This window comes from Hyposmocoma kahamanoa, unplaced genomic scaffold (assembly GCF_003589595.1).
Source record: "Hyposmocoma kahamanoa isolate Upper Pololo Valley unplaced genomic scaffold, ASM358959v1 228, whole genome shotgun sequence".
Classification (NCBI taxonomy): Eukaryota; Metazoa; Arthropoda; class Insecta; order Lepidoptera; family Cosmopterigidae; genus Hyposmocoma; species Hyposmocoma kahamanoa.
Genome location: NW_020653747.1, coordinates 396107 through 417447, shown reverse-complemented (window position 1 = coordinate 417447; position 21341 = coordinate 396107). Strand labels below are relative to the sequence as shown.

The following is a 21341-nucleotide window of genomic DNA, read 5'->3' as shown; positions in this document are numbered from 1 at the left end:
TTTGAAAGCTAGCTTATTCGGCGCTTTTTGGATATGGGGCGGTAGAGCGTTCCAGAGTCGTATTGCCTGAAGAGTAAATAAATTGTACTGAGATTGCGAAAATGTTGAAAATTAATGTACAAAATTAAAATTCACATAATATCGTAGATAAGTAAATCCAAGCGACCATGAAATTCAGTTGATAACAAATAATGACTGATTGTTGACCTTGCCATTCGGATGAGGTAATACACCGCCGGGACTATAAGAAATTTCAGAATCGACACTACCCCAGCTCAAATTTTTCCCGTACTAATACGATTCATTTTGCTCGGGTTAAGCGACGGGGACACCGGTTTTCTTTCAGATATTTTTCTTTACAAACGAAATTAAAAACATTTGAAAAATGTACATAGTATAGCATACGTGTTCTACTTAGTTCAGTTGTAAAGTACCTAATGAATACAACGGTTTTCTTATACATTTCCAGGTAAGTTTGTTTTTTTTTTCTATAGTGAAAATTTTTATTTAAGAATCATGTTTTGACACCGTACATCCTCAAAACCTTAGAATAATAGCGCATAGAATGATAGTTTCATATCAAACGAACTGTCACAAGTGAGGCAAAAATCAAATTCATGTAGGCTAGTCTTAGTAGTAGGTTAATTTTCGGTTTTAGTGAATATTTATATAAAAATACAAGTTGAAACGCGTTACTTCCTTGTGGAATGTGATGTTAGTATCTATTTTATGTTTGTCTGACGTATTTTTACACTCATTTCCTCATTTATAGCTAAAAAGAGCGCTGAAGGCCCGTCCGCTCGTGTAGGCCCTTTTGGCGCGCTTCAATTTGCCTCACTTAGCGTGTGCGGACTAGGTTTCTATGCGTTATTATTCTAAGCTCAAAACTATATATTTTTTCAATCAACCAAAGCTGTTTGAGGTTGTAGTAGACTCTTACGTATACACATATCTCAAACTCTGTCAGCTACCAAACAGTCATATCCTTTTAATTACATAAATAAAAAGCACTGGAATAGCAGTAGAGCGCCTTGTGAAAGAGCTCGTCGTCGGGAATTACAGCGGTCATGTCAGCGTTACTGCGTTTTGAAAGGATAATGATACTGGTAAACCAACATATACATGGGACTTGTCAACCTCAGGATGACGGACGCAGTGACAGTGCTCCTCAGATTTTTGCAACTGTTTTGGACAGGCGTGTCGCTTACCACCGCACCGGGCGCACGACTTGTTCGTCACTTAATACTATATGTGCTTCATTTCTCAAAAAGGTAACTACGAAAGAAAGTAAGTTATTTCGACTGTTGTAGTCTTGATATAATTTTATTAGCCATCTTCAAAAAAGGAGTACGTTTGAGGTAATAGATGTAATTCCACGACATTTTGAAGTCGGATTTAAAAAAAAGTTACAATTATATAGCATAATACGTCAATGTTAAATGTCGGTTTCTCACTGAGGTAGATAGTGAATATAGACCTCCATCCGTTACGTTTCTGATATACTTACCTCTTTCCCTTCCTCCACTCTCATCAGTCATTTAAACCAAAACGCAGTAATGTGTGTATTACCGTTTGATGCCAAAAGTAAACATGGCGGCTGTACTTTCTGAATGAGCTTTGGACCTCTACTGCTGCTAACAACATATTTTTTACAGGAATTACTATGCTATGAAAATGCATGTTAACATAGTCTAAAATAACGTAAAAATAATGGGCACTCAGAGTGTAATGTTATTGTAAGTACATTTTTTATTTTTTTATAAAAGAACAAGCCGCAAACCCGCTGCCACCGCCGGTTAGTTTCTTTTTATGATACCGAGTGACGGGACGATCAAGTCGTGCGCCTGATGGTAAACGACACACCTGTCCATAACAGTTGCAGTGCCACTCAGAGCTATAAATCGCAAAGATCTGAGGTGCACTGCCTCTGCGCCCATGATCCTGAGACATAAGTTGAAAAGTTACTCTTCAAGACCAGAATGATGACATTACTGCTTGTCGGCAGAAATAGGTAAGGTGGCAGTACTTCCCTGGACGAACTCTTTCACAATGAGCTAGTTCAACTGCTACTAACTAGTTATATAGTTATAGTTCATGAACTACTCAAGTCTAAGGGCTTTGGCGCGCAGTTTTCGTGGAAGGCGACACGCCAGTCTTTTTTTTTATAAAATATAAGTGCGCATTTGACCTCCATCTCACCTGATGGAAAGTGTCGATGAGGTCGACGATGGAGCATGCATGGTCCAAGTTATAACGTTCAGGGATTAAGTCTGCAGGCAGGGAATTCCACTCCATAGCCGTTCGCGATATAAATGTGGAAGCGTAACGCTTCGTGCGAAACTTTGGAATATTCCCAACATAGGGGTGGAACTCAAGCCTACGCCTAGTCCCCCGGTGATGGAAAGGGGAAGGCGGAATTAAATCGTGTAATTCCATCGCACAGTCTCCGTGATATATCCTGTAAAATACCAATAAGCAGGCAACTTTACGGCGGTGTTCAAGGCTCTGCAGCTTCGCCTCCACTAATTCTGAGTCACCTATAAGCCTTTTAGCATGGTTGTCAATTGAATCCAAAGTGGCCAGTTCATATGTAGCAGAGCCATCCCAAATATAAATAAGTACTCCATACACGATCGGACTTGTGCTTGGTACAGCTGAAGAACTGTATTGGTGTAAAGTAACGCCTCACCCTGGAAAGGATCCCAAACTTCCTTGCTGCATTTTTGGCCATGGATTCAATGTATTTGCCGAAGTTCAAATTAGACGACAGGTCCATTCCAAGTAGCTGTCAACAGTCGGCTATCGGTATGGATATATCACAAAAAATCGGAGTCAGCTCAAAGGGACTCCGTTTTGTGGAGAATAGACAAGCTTGCGTTTTGGTAGCGTTAAATTTTACAAGACTGGCATTGCCCCAATCGGAGACTGCTTGGAATGTCAAATATAAACGGCTAACCATGGACTCTCGACAAGACTGGATTTCCTCTCTACTGACCCTTGCATTGGTCAAGTAACTATCTACAATTGTGCTGTCATCAGCATACGCAAAGGTACCTGGAATTAACATATCATTGATATGCAGCAGAAAGAGAGTTGAATACAGTACGGAACCCTGAGGAACTCCGGATCTATCGCCATATGTTCGGAAGAGTAGCGTTCTAGGTTCAAAATGTCCAAAGACACTACAAGTGCTTCGCCTTGGTTTTCTATAGCCTCGGTCCATATGTGACAGGCATACACAAGAAGATCCCCAGTAGATCGCCCTCGTCGGAATCCGTACTGGCGATGACTGAGGACGTCGCTGTTTTCAAGGTACGATAGGTAATGGTTGTTGAGTACACGTTCCATAGTCTTGCAGAGTATGGAAGTGACTGAGATAGGTCTATAGTTAACAGGGTCAGCTCGACTTACCTTTTTTGGCACAGGTTGCACGTTTGCAAGCTTCCACGAAAAGCTTCTTGGAAACTACACCAGTCTCAAGCGAGAATATATATATGTCGAGAACAAAACATAGTTTATGTTCCCAATATAAAGAATATTCTAAGATGTTTCTATTGCGTAATTTTCTATGAGCTGGCACCCTTCTCATTTCCTCGTAATTTTTTTATTAATAAATATTTTACGACACAAGATGATTCTAAAAAGTTTTGTAAATTGTTCAACCCAAAAGGGTATTTTTCCATTATAATTATTAGTCAAGATAGAGTAGACCCTGGTAATAAACGAACGTAGAAAAAAAGGTTTATGATCTATGAGATGTCACTTTGATAGTGACAGTTGTTTGTTTACATTTTTGGACTTCGACTCCATATCAGAGTTTAAGAAATTCCCTAAACGTGCTACCAGTACCAGAGCAAAAGAATTCATTCTAGGGCACTTCCCAGAGCACCCGTACCGGAATCAATTTAGAAAAGTATATTTGCCAAATTGGTCTTATCGGGAATCGAACCCAGGACACAGCATCCAGCGCTAATAGTGCAAACCTAACCACTGAGGTCGTCAAACCAAACGAAAGTAAATTTGTCTGTTACGTTTTCACACCTAAACCGCTGAACCAATTTTGATCAATTTTCATATAGAGATAGATGGGACCTAGAAGAAGGACATAAAAAATAAATCTTCAAGGGGTTGGAATAGAGGATGAAAATTTGTATTGAGAACCAATAAACTATGACAAGTTGTATAGTACCTACAATAGGCTACTCCAAGTACTTTGTCTAGCAGAACAGCCAGTCTCAAATAAAGTAATTTTTATTAAAATAAATTTACATCAGTACAGAGTACCAAAAACCGACCTCAAAAGTACGTGGAATTACATACGGGCTGTATATTTGAAAGTGAGACATATTCATACATGTCATAGTAAATCATGTTACAACTTAACATAGACTAAAATAAAATTAGGATATGGCATAGAACAAAAAATAAATCAACAAAATGTGTTTTGAAGTGTACATAGGAATAAACCTTACGCTTTACCTTTACCTTTACGCTTGATTTCGAGTACCATGGGAATACTACCAAGCGAACGCCGAGTGAGACAGCAACAATAACAATGATTTCACATTTACGTTTTAGCTTATGCTAATTATTTTTTACTTGAACTATCATCGAAATGTTTTACGTACTAAAAAAGATAATAAGCTTATGATTTGGTAACTAGTTATCATTTAATAAGAATTGAGGTTTTTGGCGTAGTTAGAAATGTGAAATCAAATTATTTACAATGATTGATTTTTTAGTTATTTACAGTTTATTTACACTTACGTGGTACGGAGCAAGTGTTCCAAATGTCCACCGTTTTCCACAATGCATAGTCTACCATGGCTTAGTAAATTTTGTTTTAAATTGTTCAACACAAACACATTTTGTCTCATAGTGTAAAATGCTGAGATAATCCTCTCACGCAACACTTCGACACTGTTCACCTCCTCCGCGTAAACTCCGATTTGGGAACATTTCAATAGCTTGCCTCACACTATCACCACTTATTGCGTAAAGTCGCACCATCTCAGTCAATCGACGTTAGAATAGATATCCATTTTGCGGCGATCGGGTGAGCGGAAGTACAAATAATTTACGTGTCGTCGTTAGATCAAGGTCGCGCGTGCACTGAGCAATTTCGCGTATGCGCTCGCGCCCCTACACCCGACCTGTGCTTTGTTTTTCGCTGCCGTGTCGCCACCCGCCGCTGCGTCGGAGCAATAATGGTGATGTGCATTTCGATATTTTTTCGATAACAATGTTGTTCTCAAGTAGCAGTCTATAAAAAAAAAATTAAAAAAATATTTATTGAAAAGTTTAAGTTCATTAGTTTGTTATTTGGGTTGAGAATCAGGAATATAACGCACTTTATAAGTATGTCCCACTTTCAAATATACAGCCTGTACATATTATTACCAAGTTTTATTGAAATCGGTTACCGGAAAATACGCAAACCCAGAGTCATCCCCTAGTTCGCCACTATACGGGACTTGACACAGGAGATAATAAAAATCGGTTCTCACTACTCAAAGTATATTGAGAGAAAAATGCCTTGAATTGGAGAATAGCAAAATCAACCATTAAAATAATTGCCCCTTATAATAAAATTTAGGCGCCATTTATAAAAATGAATCTTCATGCGTGAATAGGCCACCCTTAGAGGTGGATTATTTTCTTCAAATTTAAATGGGACCAATACTGAGGTATCCTCTTTCCAACAAAAAAAGGATCTTTAAAATCGGTTCACAAATATCGGAGTAATTGCGTAACATATACACAAAAAATTACAGCCGAATTGAGAACCTCCTCCTTTTTTTTAAGTGGGTTAATAACGTACATGTTTCAATTTGTTGTTACAGACTTATACCGTTAATCGTGACTGGCGACGACTTCCAGGGACTTCAACAAAACGGAAACATGGCAAATAATTCCATCATAATGACTACCCCTGTGTACTCACTAAAAGAAATCAATCAATTTACGAATACAAAACGCACTTTGAGCGATTTGAATTCTAATTTAAACTCGAAAAGAAATAGAGAAATAACTAACAGCCTTGCTGTGCCACCAGTAAATACCTTGACTAGTGATTTTATTACACAATCTCCCATTCACACAATTACAAATGATCACGCCCTTAATACATCCACTAAACACGCAAAAATCAAGGATAGATATACAAAAAACCATAACACTTTAAATAATTTGAACACCAATTTGAAATCGCAAATATTTACAAAATACGAAAAAGAAGACATGCCAAAAAAAGTGTCAGGCGCTGAAATAACTTTCAATTTCTTTATAAACAATGCAAGAAAAATAATTAAGTATAACACTACTGTGCAAGCCCAAAACGCAAGTGTCTATGAAATGACGAATACGAAAAACGTGACTGCGCTCAGAAACTTCACATACACAAAAACACGTGAAGAAAATCCAAAAAAACTTTATAAGAATGTTGCAGACTTTGAAGGAGACATTTATAAGAATGAATTTGGAAAAGCGAAGAACTCTACAATAATAAGTAATAATTCAGAACGTAGTAATAACACAAGGAAGTTTCGCGCTAAAAATAATTTGATAGATGGAATAAGAAATTACCTTAATTATATGTTTACTAACATTACACTTAATGGTACGAACAAAGGCCAGCAAAACAAAACACTGTGTGAGTGCTGTTTCTTGAATAACACTTACATTTATAATTTTTTATAAAAAACCGACCTCAAAAGACAGTGGTCGTTTTTTTATAATACTAAGTGACAAGACGAATATCGTGCGCCTGTCCATAACAGTTGCAGTGCCACTCAGAGCTTTAAATCGCAAATATGTGAGGGGCACTGCCGTTATGCCCGTCACCCTGAGACATAAGTTGACAAGTCCCATGTGCCTGTAATTTCACCACCGCCCTTGCCCTTCAAAACCGGAACGCAGTAATGCTGCCATTACGCTTGGCGGCAGAACTAGGGAAGGTCTCTAGGGAAGGTAAACTCTTTCACAAGGAGCTCTATTGCCACTAAAATCTTCTTTAGTATACAGATTGTTTTTTTTTAATTCGGGAAATTACACCATAGAAGACACAAGGAAACTCTCTTAGAACCATTTACAACTGTCTTTTTTTGTGAAAACAATTATGGTATATACTTATTAATACAAAGATCGAATACTCAGAAAAAATTCCTACGATCCGGCCGGATTCGAACCGACGTCTTCTAGCAAACCGTGCCAGACGATATGCCAACTACGAACACGAGTCACGAACCATCGCACTTCACGAATTGCTCTGAGTTGTTTTGTCGGATCTTGGTATTTAATTTCAACGACTTTTTAGCCGTGGCGCCATCTATGAGAAATCTGTGAAAGTATTTCGTCACCCAGTTAGATACCTTTACAGCTACCAGCCCTGGCTAGAAATGTCGCTATTAACTTGTAATTGAATATTTTATTGAATGTCAGAATGTTTCACCTGATATTGAATAACATCTTCTAAGTTTTTTAATTTTTCTACGAGTATTAAGTATACCAAATAAATAACTGCCGTTGCAACGTCGCCGTTCATCTTCCAGGAAGCCTTGCATTATGAGCGTTGCAGCTGAACGTGAGCAACTGCCCCGAAAGTTCCACCGTATCGGAAAACTTACCTTACCTTTTTCTGCCGCCAAGTAGTAATGTCAGCATTGTTATATTCCGGTTTAGATAAGGGTGCTGGTGAAATTACAGGCACAAGGGACTTGTCACCTTATGTCTCAGGGTGACGGGCGCAGTGGCAGTGTCCCTCAGATCTTTGCGATTTAAAGCTCTGAGTGGCACTGCAACTGTTATGGACAGTAGCTTACCATCAGGCGCAAGACTTGTTCGGTCCCGTCACTTGATGTTTTAAAAAAAAACTGACTCATAAAACGTATAAATGTGATCGCTTAAACATTTCTTTTACCTATGCGGTAATCCGAATTAGAAAACTGAATCGAATAAACAGGTCAAGGGTTATTTTCTTCGGGGCTTCGCAATTTGAGTAGGTACATGCAAAGGGAACTCTTCACTCGCTGTGCTTCTATAAAACCTTAGGCGTCGTTTTTTTCTGTACTATTGCAGATAATACGACGAGAATAAAAGATAGATTGAATGTATTATCGATTCTGATGAGACTGGGCAATATAGAGAGCCCATTAAAGCTGCCTTCAACTGCGGTGCGCCGCTTATACGAAAATATCGACTTGGTTAAAGGGAATCTCCTGCGTTATGACATGGGGAGTGATGCGTGAGTTATTTTTGTTGTTTGTTGGAAAGAGGGTACCTGCATAGTGGTCCCGTTTAATTTTGAAGAAAATCATCCCCTTCTAAGAGTGGCTGTTCACGCTTGAAGATTCATTTTTACAAATAGCGCCTAAATTTTATTACAAGGAGCAATTATTTTAATGGTTAATTTTGCTATTCTCCAATTCAAGGTGTTTTTCTCTCTCAATATACTTTGAGAAGTGAGAACCGATTTCTATTATCTTCTGTGTCAAGTCCCGTATAGTGGCGAACTAGGGGATATTTCAATAAAATTTGACAAATGTATTTCCACGTACTTTTGAGATCGGTTGTTTTAGTACTCTGTACTGGGATTATAATCTACACACATATGTTAAACTCTTTATAATGTTTTCAAAAACCGCAAATTACGACCAGCACAAAGGTAAACTGTTTTGTAGAACAAATTTCTTATCTGTGAAAATGTTATTATTGCTTCATATTCGTTACATCTATTTGCCAATTTTTATTTAAATGGTTGACGGAAAGTGGGTGAAATCCAATAAGCTGGATTCATCCTCTAGTCTGACACACAAATTTGAAGAAAATATCTACCTCTACCACCTTTACCTCTATTCTATTTATACGTACTTATAGGTGACTCGGAATTAGTAGAGGCGAAGCTGCAGAGCCTTGAACACCGCCGTAAAAAAGCCTGCTTATCGGTATTTTACTGGATATATTACGGAGAGTGTGCGATGGAATTCCACGATTTAATTCCGCCTTCCCCTTTCCGTTATCGGGGATCTACTAGACTAGACGTAGGCTTGGGTTCCACTCCTATGTTGTGGATATCGCAAAGATTCAGACGAAGTATTTACGCTTCCACATTTATATGGTGAACGGCTATGGAGTGGAATTCCCTGCCTGCAAACTTGTTCCCTGAACGTTATAACTTGGGCCTTTTCAAGGCGAGAGTGAATAGGCATTATTTAGGTGTGCATGTTCTATCGTCCAGCTCATCGTCACTAGATGGAGGTCAAATGCGCATTTACATTTGTATAAAAAAAAAGAATAAGACCACTACTGAGGTATGCTCTTTCCAAAAAAGACAAATCAACAAAACCTATTCACAGTTATTCATACTACACAAAGAATACGGTCAAATTAAGAAATCTCCTTTTGTTGTTAAAAATATTTTATTTTTGTTTACAGTTTAGAAAAACTTTCAAAACTTTATTTGGTAAGTCAACGTCATCATCACCAAGAGGTGATATGGTTATACGTCCTACTGCTGAGCACGGGTCCCTTGGCCCGCTGGGTCAATGCGGGTTAGTGAGTTCACACGTTTTCCGAGGGTCGTGAACCTAGTAGCCTAGTAACCTAGTAGCAGTAGAGCTCTTTGTGAAAGAGTTCGTCCAGGGAAGTACTGCCACCTTACCTATTTCTGCCGCCAAGCAGTAATGTCAGCATTGCTGCGTTCCGGTTTTGAAGGGCACGGGCGCTGGTGAAATTACAGGCACGCGGGACTTGTCAACTTATGTCTCAGGGTGACAGGCGCAGTGGCAGTGCCCCTCAGATCTTTGTGGTTTAAAGCTAAATAAATATTATCGTTTTTTACAGTCCTTAAACTTAGTTAATGGTGATTAAATATTTCAGCCAAAATTGAGTTCCTTAGAAAAATTACTCGAGTAAGTTTAACCAACAATTTATTAATATTTTTTTAATGCCGGGTTCACGAGTCTTTCACTTGCGTGACTCGCTTCGCGCATGCGCAAAGATCTGTCGCGTACGCGCAGGCAGGTCCACGAGTCGCTCGCTTGCGCCGGCCGCTTGCTTTGCAGTGGATTTCTTTGCGTTGCGTGAGTGTGATATCTAGCAAGCTTGATATTTCCACGCAAGCAACAAGAAACGTTTGCGGAGGACAGCACCACTGGCCAATCACAGAGCAGCAGCCGATTCGAGAGTGTCGACAACCCAAAAAGGCAAGGCTCCGCGTATGCGCACAAGGTTCTCCGCAATGCAAAGCGGAACACTCGTGAACGCCTTTGCGCGGAAGGCAGATTTCTACGCCGTGACCCAGCCGACGCAAGCGAGCGAAAATCGCAAGTGAAACACATAAATAAAATGAAAATAAAGGCATAAATATGTCTTTTTCAGGCTTTTGAAATTAGCCCGGCCTCCTTAATATTTATTTGTAATGGCAACATCTTTGTTAACATTATTGATATCGAATTTCATCATGCACGTACAACATTACAAACGTAATCGACATTTTTAGCGAAACTGATTTATGAACACATCTGCAATCAGCGAATCGAGATCTACAACCCGCTCTAATCGGTTTTTTTATTATCTTATTGTTGAGCAAAATTTTGTTAGTTATGACTTATGACGAGGAGGGCAGCATTGCTATGGCGAGCACTCACAAATATACGGCGACAGTCCTCTGAGTCACCGAACAAGTTTTCTTTATACATTCCCTCCATGATGTTTAAGAAACATCGAGTATATAACCAGAAATAGAGACGAAATAAGGGCCATACATTCCTGGTAACTCATCAGTGATACATCACATATAAATATCAACTCTCGTTTGCACTGAAATATAGACAGCGCCAACAACTGACCTGTGTGTACGTCTCCGTATATTCCAAAAATGTTTTGTATTTATTGTAATAAAGATAATATTACTAACTATGAGGGGCTGTTCCATTCGGTAGTATGGAAAAAACGGCAAATATCTAATTACAAAACAAACGGAATCACATTTCACCGGTAATTAAATATTAAATATGTATCGAGTTCTTAGGTTTTCGCGATTGTTACACATAGGAAATGAAACTATTTTTCCGGATTTAAATCGTGTACATTTGTTTTTTCAAACAAACCGACGTTTCGGGCCCTTTACAGGTCCCATGGGCACGGTTTGTTTGAAAAAACAAATGTACACGATTTAAATCCGGAAAAATAGTTTCATTTTCTATATTAAATATGTAATTTTTCAATTTTCGTTATAGCAAAGCTCATGTTAAACTGGTCGATTTGAAGTGAAACAATTGGCGACACCCGTCAATTGTTTCGGATTCGGGCTGGCCAATCGAAGCGCAGTTGTCACCGTAATGATTTGGCAGAACAGTTTTCAAACAAATTAAATAATTTTTCATCTCTATTTCTGGGTATATACTCGATGAGTATGGCTATACTTTATAATATACGTTTTCAGGAATGAGACATTTCCGCTACCACCAGAGTACGATCCGAAAAATGAGTCAACTCCGTACATCGGAACCAACACGGCAACTAATTGGAACTGCCGGGTCGATTGCCCCAAGTTTTATTACGAGTAAGGCTTACTTCTTTCATTCAGACTCATGGAGCGGTTATCACCCTCGCCTGCCGCGGTTTCCCACAGCCCGTGGCCCGTTACGAGGCCCAAAAAAATAAAAAATAAAGAGAATATTGAGCTTTGAAAGGCCCACGAAAAAAAACCACGAAAAAAATGTCCCAAGTCAACCTATTTAAACGTAGTGACATGTAAAGGAATATGAAAAAGCTAAAACGTTGAATTTAAATTGTAATGTCATCGCAGTACTGTCTAATTTTCCTTGCTTCGCTGTCAGTCGAACAAACGAAGACTAAAGCGTGAATGACGCTCTGTATACGATTTTAACGCCCTATAAGTTCGGATACTTTTTAGCGCGGACCCGACGTCCATATAATTGTAAGTCAATGTGTATATCCTTTATTTTTTCCGTCCTCTAAGATAAAAACAGGTTTTTTTTATTAGTATAATGGCCTTGGGTGCGTGCTGTTTAGAGATTTTTTACTCATCATTCCAAGTTATTGTTAAATATTTTTTAAAATATAAAAATATCTCGTAACTACTTTTTCATAATGTCGTCTTGTGGTGAATAACTCGTTTGTGATTTCTATGTAATTTTTCAGGACGAAGATAAAAATGTGGTGTAAAATGTAGTAACGCAATAATGTTTGTAGTTGGCATTTTAATTAGTAAAATTATACCTCTTTCAGATACTATATTGCTTTAATAACGTACTTGAGCAAGAAGTTTTTCTTCAACAAAAATCGGTAAAAAAGAACTATGTGAAAACGCGTATGCGAGATTTTCACCCTAAGACGACGATATACAGTATTTCCTAATATAATTGATAATTTATCAGATAATTATATTACATATTGTACATAATAACTGTAGTAACACAAAATTCAAATAAGTTTAGTATCGTTTTTTCTCGTCACTTGTCGTGACGTCAGACCGACGACCGGCACCGTAAGCTTTTACTAAATGAGCTGGTTTAAATCATTGAAAATTAAATAGAAAAAGTAACACATTAAAAAAATAGATGTGTTATAAGGTTGCTATTGTGAATTATGCAATAGTATAGGATAGTAGTTCATGTGACTTACATAACATTAAAATACGAGTGTGGGATCTCACGAGCGTTTTAATGCCTAATTATGTATTGTTACATACACTGCTTTATCTACACACATATTATAAGCTCTCTGTGTTGTGTTCAGGAACCAAACTTAAAAACTTTTCTTTCTAATTAAATAATCAAAACGGAATCTGAAACGGCAGATATTTAGTAGTAAATTACTACTAAAACTTAACCAATTATATTCTCTGTAATACTTACAAATCCGAAGATATTGACGTTTATTACTTTTCAGAAATTTGAGGATAGAGTGAGCATTTAAAAATAATTATTATTCAAAAACGTTTCACAATATTGGCTTGTTTCATATTTTACGAATTCATATGTAACTTTTACTAAATCTAGACATAAACGAAATTTAATTCACTTATTTGGTTCTTAAGAAATCGTTCCTTTTAAAAACGTGCGGATTGAGTGAGCATAAGAAGCGATCTGTAATTAAAAACTAGTACAATAATATTATACGTAAACTTAATACTTTTATAGATCTGACTGGCCCTCTGTGAGAACTGAGCGAGCACACATTAAGTTATTTTTCTCTTGTTTGATCTTTTTAGAAATAGAAAGATTGGTTTCTACAATTGTTTTAGAACTTTTACTGAATGACTAACACATTTTAAACATTTTACAGAGGGTACTCACTCAATCCACACACACGTGATGAAACGATAACATTTTCACAGATAAGAAATTTGTTTCAACAAAACAGTTTACCTTTATGCCGGTCGTAATTTGCGGTTTTTGAAAACATTATAAAGAGTTTATGAAATGTGTCTAGATAAATAAAATAATAATGTAATGTAAATAATGAAAATTCCCGCAGTTATCTCATTCAAAGCTCTCAGCAGAGGATCAATGTTTCCTCACATCAACACCGACACGTCTCTTTTTCTTCAATATCCACAATGTATTCTGGTCCAACAGTTACGGCCCAGTGTGTGCTGCAAGACTGAATACCCGTTACACCGTGTGGCAGTACAGATACAAGTCTTTCTCGTCGTACTGCGAGTTGCTGTTGGCGAACTGCATGTATCCTTACCACAGTTGGTATCACGTTGTATTTATAACATTTATAACACTTATGCTGGGGCATGCTTACAGTCGATCTCGGTTGTATGAAGTCGGTTCCAACTGCGTGCAGTTAATGCATGAAGTTGATTACGATTTCACGCATTAATTGCAAACGTGCACTCAATGTGTTAACAGCCTAATAAAGCTCAACCTGCGTAGCACAGAACAATAAATACAGTAGAAGTGGTTAGTTAACTATATAACTATAGGTCTCGAAAGACCCATCTAAGCTTCCGACATTTTCGCTTTGTATGGTATGGTTGTGTCATTCTTTGGTGCAAATTCTTTAAAATCCTAAAAAAATGCCTTATTGTGCTGTTTTAGAGCGCAAAAATGTTACCTGTTATGGTATTTCATATCATCGGAAAGGCTTATTTTAGTAAATTTTCAATTTTCTGTTCATAAAAATAATGTTCTTGTTACAAGAAACAAAAGTAAAACTTATACTCCTGCATTACAGTCGCTTCTTGTTTGGAGAACTAAATTAATAACTCGAAATCGTCGTCGTTCAGCAATGAATCGCTAGATGGCAGCACATTGAAATTTCAATACAATATCAAAACGTCGTAAATTGTAATAATAGGTATTGATGGTATTGAACTTTGAACGATATGCCAACAGGGTAAAGTTTAAATTATATTAACAAGCCAGAATTTGTTATTCCTTTTTAAACTTGAAACTACGACCAATCAATATCCGCTTTTGTAGGTTTCAAATTAAAATGTGTGAGTTTTGGCAACATCGGTTCTCATAGCAAGCGAGGCATAGGGCAGTTTCTATTTTTTTTTTCCGTGTTGCGTACCTTCTATCGCAACCACATACTCCCATGACACGTGTCGTGTATAGATTACTATTTCAAATAAAATTATTCATTTATACAAAAACTTTTTTCAGAACCGGGTAAGTGAATTTATTTTTAAGTACTTTACAAGGATTGGAGGGTCATAAATATAATGAAATTGTATTACTCTCCAATATAAGCATAAAAAAGCTTTTCGTTGGTAGAATCTTCATACCTCTCACCTGAAAAGTTGAAATTATCTTTTTTTGGTATGTATGTTACGTGATAACTCCATTTGTGAACCGATTTTGATGATTCTTTTTTTGTTGGAATGAGGGTACCTCAGTATTAGTCCTATTTAAATCTGAAGAAAATATTCCACCTCTAAGGGTGGCTAACTAGGGGATGAATCCCGGTTCACGCACTTTCCAGTAACATTTCGATAAAACTTGCCAAATAGATGTAATTCGACGAACTTTTGACATATACAACATATTATAACACAAATATAAGTGCGCATTTGATCTACATCTCACCTGATGACCCGGAAAGTGATGAGGTCGACGATGGTATATGTGCTAGTTATTTATAACGTTCAGAGAACAACTCTGCAGGCAGTATATAAACGTGGAAGCGTGACGCTTCGTGTCGGTTCGTCTAGTCCAATTTGAGATGACATGATAGAAGAAACTGCCTTCCCGTATTTATGTGTATATTTCTTATTTATTAAGTATAAATGTAGTTAATATGTGTTCTGCAGAAAGAACGAAAAATTGTTTCTTCGAAAAATTTTTCAAGGGAGCATGTTTAGTTTAGTTTTTCACCCATGTTTTAAAATATTCCGTTTTAAATTCAATTTTAGAAACTTAATTAAAACCAAAATGTAATTATAAAATAGGACGTAAATAAATAAAACGTAATACGAAAATTCCTTAATTTTTTTCAATATGGCGCTTTCGTCCTTTCTCCAAAACACCGACGATGTGTTATTGCCTTACAGCCTGGTGGATCCTGCACCAAAAAGCGTGTGATTTTAGTATGATGCCAAGCGAGCCTACTGGTGAAGTTGGCATCAGTGGGAGAACAGTACGTATAACCCTCGACAGATGCTTCGTCATGATCCCATCACAAATGTTTTTGCATATCGTGTCCGAACCTGTTGGACCCTTAGTACACACTTGTACGGTTCATTCGATTCAGGTTTCTTATTGTAGGTTAAAAAAACGTATGTGCGTTCACATTTATACGTTTTGTGAGTCAGTTTTCCGATTCGGTAGAACTGTTTCGGGGTAGTGGCCCGCGTTCAGCTACAACGCTCATAATGCAAGCGGCGGTTATTTACATCTCACAGTTTGTACAATAGCATATTAATTCAAAAAGTGTATTTTTCTGAATCGACGAAAACGAATTACTCACTTCCCGTGAAAGATCATTAAAATTTATGTATCGTTTTAAGTTTATCACAAACATTTAATCAAGTTCCTACTGCTAGAATACAAAAATAGTGTTATCATCGAAGAAAAATTTTTCCCGGTTTTGCAAATACAAATTCCCAACAAGGACTTACGGAAAAGAAGTTTAGTATACTAATTTCAAATTTGTGTAATAGTTTTTGATCGATCAAACTTTGTTTAAGCTTAGGGCACTTATAGTAAAAGGCGTGGTGGCTCGAATTATGTGTCCGGAAGTGTTTATTTAAGTTAAAGAAAAGGGAAGTGGCAGTCCGGTATGGTACCTGTTCGGCCACGGAGGCAGTTTTATAGATATAAGTAGATATCTTTCAATTGTTTCATAAGTTTTCTAACGACAGTTTTGTTGAGTGTTGGGAATCAAATTTCACTTTCAGCAATGATATCATCTTGAATTTCACAAATTTTGAGTTACAACATTATTGTAATAGTAGTGCGATATAATAGACGTGGAAAAAATAAAACATAGAAGATTTTAAATCCAGGGCACTTTTGGATTCTCATGTTAAAATCGCGATCGTAACCCCTCTCTCCGCGGCGTGGTACGAAAACCCGACCCGAGTAATTGCCGCGACTGATTCAGCTATTTTACTGTGTACGCCTTGTACGCCGCTAAGTTTTCCAGTGACAAGACACGGCAGCGAAAATAAACGAATCGCTTTTTTTACTACTACTGGAAACCGTCCAAAAAATCGATTCGGCAAACCAGCACAAGTTGGCGGGTTTGTGTAGTTACAGTTTTTTCACAAATTAATTTTTAGTTTGATTAACATTACGTTTTGAGTTTCTTAATTGTTTGTTGCTTGTTTAAGCTCTATATCCAATGCTCAATAAATAAGTAATAATATCAGCACAAGGTTTTTCGAAGTGACGGGACGAACAAATCGTACAGTGCCACTCAGAGCTTTAAATAGCAAAGATCTTAGAGGCAATGCCACTGCGCCAGACACCCTGAGACATAACATAAATTGACAAATCCCATGTGCTTGTAATTTCACCAGCACTCTTACCCTTCGAAACCGGAACGCAGTAATGGTCACAATACTGCTTGGCGGCGGAAATAGGTAAGGTGGCAGTACTTACTTGGACGACCTCTTTCACAATGACCTCTATTGCTACAAAAAGTGTGAACCGGCTCTTAATTTTGTCTGAACGATCGGAGTGTTTTACACTTGCGCAGAGTATAGCAAGTAGCCCTCGCCTTGGGCCCGGGGTTGTTATGATATGGTGTAACGGGCTGATCTTTCTCGTACTATCCACGCTCCTCTAGGAATCTCAGCATCCTCCTATGCCTCAGGGCTGGCTCTCGGGTTTCCCAGGCAGTCCATTTCTTTGAAATTTTCTGAAGATGTAGAGCATCAGGACTCCAAATATAGGTAGTCGGAGCTGAGGTCCTGGTACTTATTAATCTCGCTGGTGTGCTGGAGATGGGATGAAGCATGGTGAGGTTAATTTTGTGACGACATACGTTGTCACAAAATTAACTGCCTCCGTGGCCGAACGTTCACCATACTGGACTGCCACGCAGTGGTCCCGGGTTTGATTCCCGGGCCGGAGAAATATTTGTAAAAAATTGTGAGTAGATTATTATCACATAATCATCTATTAACGGTAATTATTTCTTACCAATACACAATAATTATTCATTATACATGCATACAATGATTTTAGTAGAACTAGCTGCAACAAATTTGCTGGATGCGGCCCGCGCCGCCCGCCTCCCCTCGAGTACCCCGCCGTCGCCCTGCGCGAGTACAGTCGTTGCTCAATTGTATGGTTTGTAAAACTGTGGTATTTGTGTCATGTTAATAGATGTACGAGGACTGGACCGCGCGGCCGACACTACCGGTGTTGTGGCCAGACGCGCTCGCGTCAAGAGCTGCTGATTACGCTAACTTTACCAATGACGGTACAAGATGGCTTGTGGATGAACAGTAAGTTATTTAATTGAACTTTATTTTTTATTCTTAGTTGTGCCGAAGCGACATCGCAACATTGTGCTCGCGCCTGGTCTCTTTTCGTGAATGCCTCCCTTCGCCCCGCATAGTCGCACTCGGCGTCCAGAAGCCTGCCGAGGTACTCTGGAGTCGGTATACCTGAGCATGCCGCAGCTTTGTTTTCAGAACTATATACGGCCGTTATCATTGAAATTTCGACTATAACGGCATACCTTTAAGATTTATTAACACTTTCATCACTTAAAAATACTGGGCGCTGAGGGATGAATGGAAGAAGAAAACGTACTGCGCCAAGCATAGAGGCAGATAAATGGTGATCATGGCGATGGCATTGTCTAATTTAACCTTGAGGACTTCCCACGTTTTGTAAATCTTACATTAAGAATTCAGCAGCTTGATTTTGATTGCCTCTCCCGACCGGAAACTGCGTCTTTTTCGAGACAAGGCGTATAATATTGCGGGTGGGCTACCCGATCGGATCAATTCCGATTTCAATTAAAATCAGGGCCCTGACAGAATCCATTGGGCCTAATACCCATTGAGCCGTAGGACAGCAGCAGTAAATAAGATGCTCTCTTGACTGGACAAGTAAAGCATGCAATTTATAAATATATCTACTGACACAATGCAATTTTTTTCGGTTCACAGGTCGCCATACTTCTCTGGAAACTATTAACTGCCCAAGTTGATCAGCCCCCAGCAGCAAATTTCGCATGTCCACTCTCATAGTCATGGTCTTCTTCTTATCGTATCCATGACATTACACTATGTTTGCCATCGTGGTGGAGGGATTTGCCAATTGGTGTGAGGTACGCGCCAATTGTTGTCCACGGTGCGCAGGCAACAGACGTGCAGGAAAGTTGTGCAGAGAGGCTCCTTTCGTGCACCTCACTCTTATTATATTCTATTAAATAAAACGTAATTCGCTTGTCATGCTTTAATTCTTCAGTCAAAGTACAAAGGGAAAAGACCCGATACCTACAAAAGATTCCGCGCTTATTTAAACAAATGTCTATTTTGGCAGTATCGGCTATGACCAACAATAATACCAAAAGATGACAACAGATGGCAGATTACAAAAAGCCTATAATTACGACACAGTCTATGGCATTAAGAAATATTAATTGGCAACACCGATTTATATAGCGTTGTCAATTTGTGGGAAATTTCAACGAATTTCAACCATATTTTGTGGGAATTGGCGCTATGTGGGGAAAATGTGGGGATTTTAACATTTTATCGTTTTGTTTAACCTCCTACCTACATTTGTACTCCGAGGAGTACATAGAAATCCAAAAATTCTCCTGACGTAACTAAAGGTCGCAAGCTTACTATTTTTTTAATACCATTTATATGCTTTCTAAGTTGTCAAAACAATAGACAAAGGTCTTGTGTCATCTGTAATTTTTTTCTAAATGGCATCTGAGGGAGCACGTGCAAGAATGCGTCTGTGCGAAGCTAAGTTAGTCAGTCTACATCATTTCAAAATTCAATAAATTGGCAATATCTTCTCCTAAATGACTTGTTTAATTAATAAATTATTGTGTAGATAAATATTTCTCAGAAAAATAAATACTTGGCGAAAAACTTTATGTTCTTTGCAAAGAACAAATGTAGGTAGTTGATGTTAAGTATGCCATTACACATGTTCTTTACAGAGTATACAAACTAAATCTTTCAAATATAAATATCAAATTGTATGTTCACCAGTGCTATAATCTTGAATTTCACATATTTTGAGTTACAACACTATTGTAATAACAGCGCGATATATCGGATGCTGTCTTCTCCAGCGTTTTCCGATAATTCGGAAGTATTCGCCAGTTCATCATCATTACCGTCGCGATTGACAGGACCTCTGAGATCCATGTCTCGCGTTCACGTAGACGTGTAGTTAGAGGTACTTCAAACACCCGTCTGGCGACCTTCACTCCTATCACAGGTCCTCAGTTGCCAGAAGAAGCAAGATAATTGGTCAAAACTCAAGTTTGAGCCAGAATTTAGTGTGTGTGTTTTTAGGCAACCCGCCTATTTACCGATAGATACTACGGAATGGGCATGGTATAGACTATCAGCAGTAGGTATATGGATGGCGATATTCTTTTTGTTGACTGTACAAATAGAACACAAATTTTGAAAACTGAAAGGTCGGATTGACTATAAGGGAATTAAAAACAACAGTTTAAAACAGTCACGCTGCACAAAATTGGTTGTAATAAGAAAAACTGTAAAAACCCGAGATTTCTCTGTGTTTTGTGCCAAATAGAAACTGTTTCATCGAATTTCACGAGACTGAAAGTTAGAATAAATATGTTTCTGTTAATCCTCATAAAATTCCTATTTTACAATTAAAAAATTTTGCAAATTAGATTATAATCGTAATAACGTCTAAATGATAAAAGTAATATCTTGTTTTTTCAGAAGAAATATTTCTTTTTATTCGTTTTTTAAGTGTATATTTAATAGGTACATTATGTGTTTTTTTTATTTTCAATAAATAAAATTTAATTCAAATATACCTTTAATTTAATTGCTAATTAGTCCACTTACAACCGTTCAAAAATTTAAAAGGACATCTTAATATAGTGCCGTTGTCCTACATATAGGACATAGTGAAAATCCGGTTTTCCCGCTCAAATATTTTTTTCAATATTTCTCTCATACTTTCTAAAATATTAACAATCCCTGAAAGTTTCATAAAAATATTCTAAAAAAAGGTCTCTTAGTAGGCAGGAAGGTAATCTATCGATCGCAATTCTCTCGCATTTTAACAAGCAGCTTAAATATAATTATTATCAAAGCACTTGGTTCTGAATTGTAAAATTACCAGTCGGTGCCGGTCGGTGCGGTGTCGGTGCCGGTAGAAAGGATCAACCTTTCTACCGCTTACTCGCTGCCGGTCGCCGATATGAAGAAAAACGAAATCAGCTATTGATAAACAAAGCCGAGTAGGTTGGTACTTCCACACCACAACTTACCACTCGTCAACTTTCAATATACTTAGGTCGAAACCTCGTTGATTATTTCTAACATTTGTGTCACCAAGATAGTCTCAGTTATTTCTAACATTTGTATCACCAACATACTGTCATATGTCACCACGGATTTATATATTTAGAATAGAATCCATTTATTACATAACACCACAACACAATAATAAACAGTAAAAAATAAAAAGTAAAAAAATAAAATAAAAATAAATAGAACCAAATTAAAACTAAAACAAACTAAATTAAAACAAACAGAAAATAGAATAACAAAAAAGAAAACTAAATAAAATTAATTAAAAATAAAATCTTAGCAATAAATAATTATGCGACTACAAAGTTAGTCAACACTATTGTTGTACTAAGTAGATGTCATGTGTGCGGCTGTGGCGTAT

General features: G+C 37.7%; 1 protein-coding gene across 1 annotated transcript; it reads left to right on the top strand.

Annotated features, from left to right (window-relative positions):
* The first annotated feature begins 247 nt into the window (after positions 1-247).
* Positions 248-19248, top strand: LOC113228356. Its single transcript, XM_026461625.1, has 11 exons — positions 248-469; positions 5844-6652; positions 8077-8242; positions 9433-9460; positions 9877-9908; positions 11444-11563; positions 13605-13723; positions 14646-14651; positions 15533-15618; positions 17814-17935; positions 18608-19248. Exons 1-11 carry the CDS (start codon positions 438-440, stop codon positions 18633-18635), a joined length of 1548 nt encoding a protein of 515 aa, XP_026317410.1. The 5' UTR covers positions 248-437; the 3' UTR covers positions 18636-19248.
* Positions 19249-21341: the final 2093 nt, after the last annotated feature.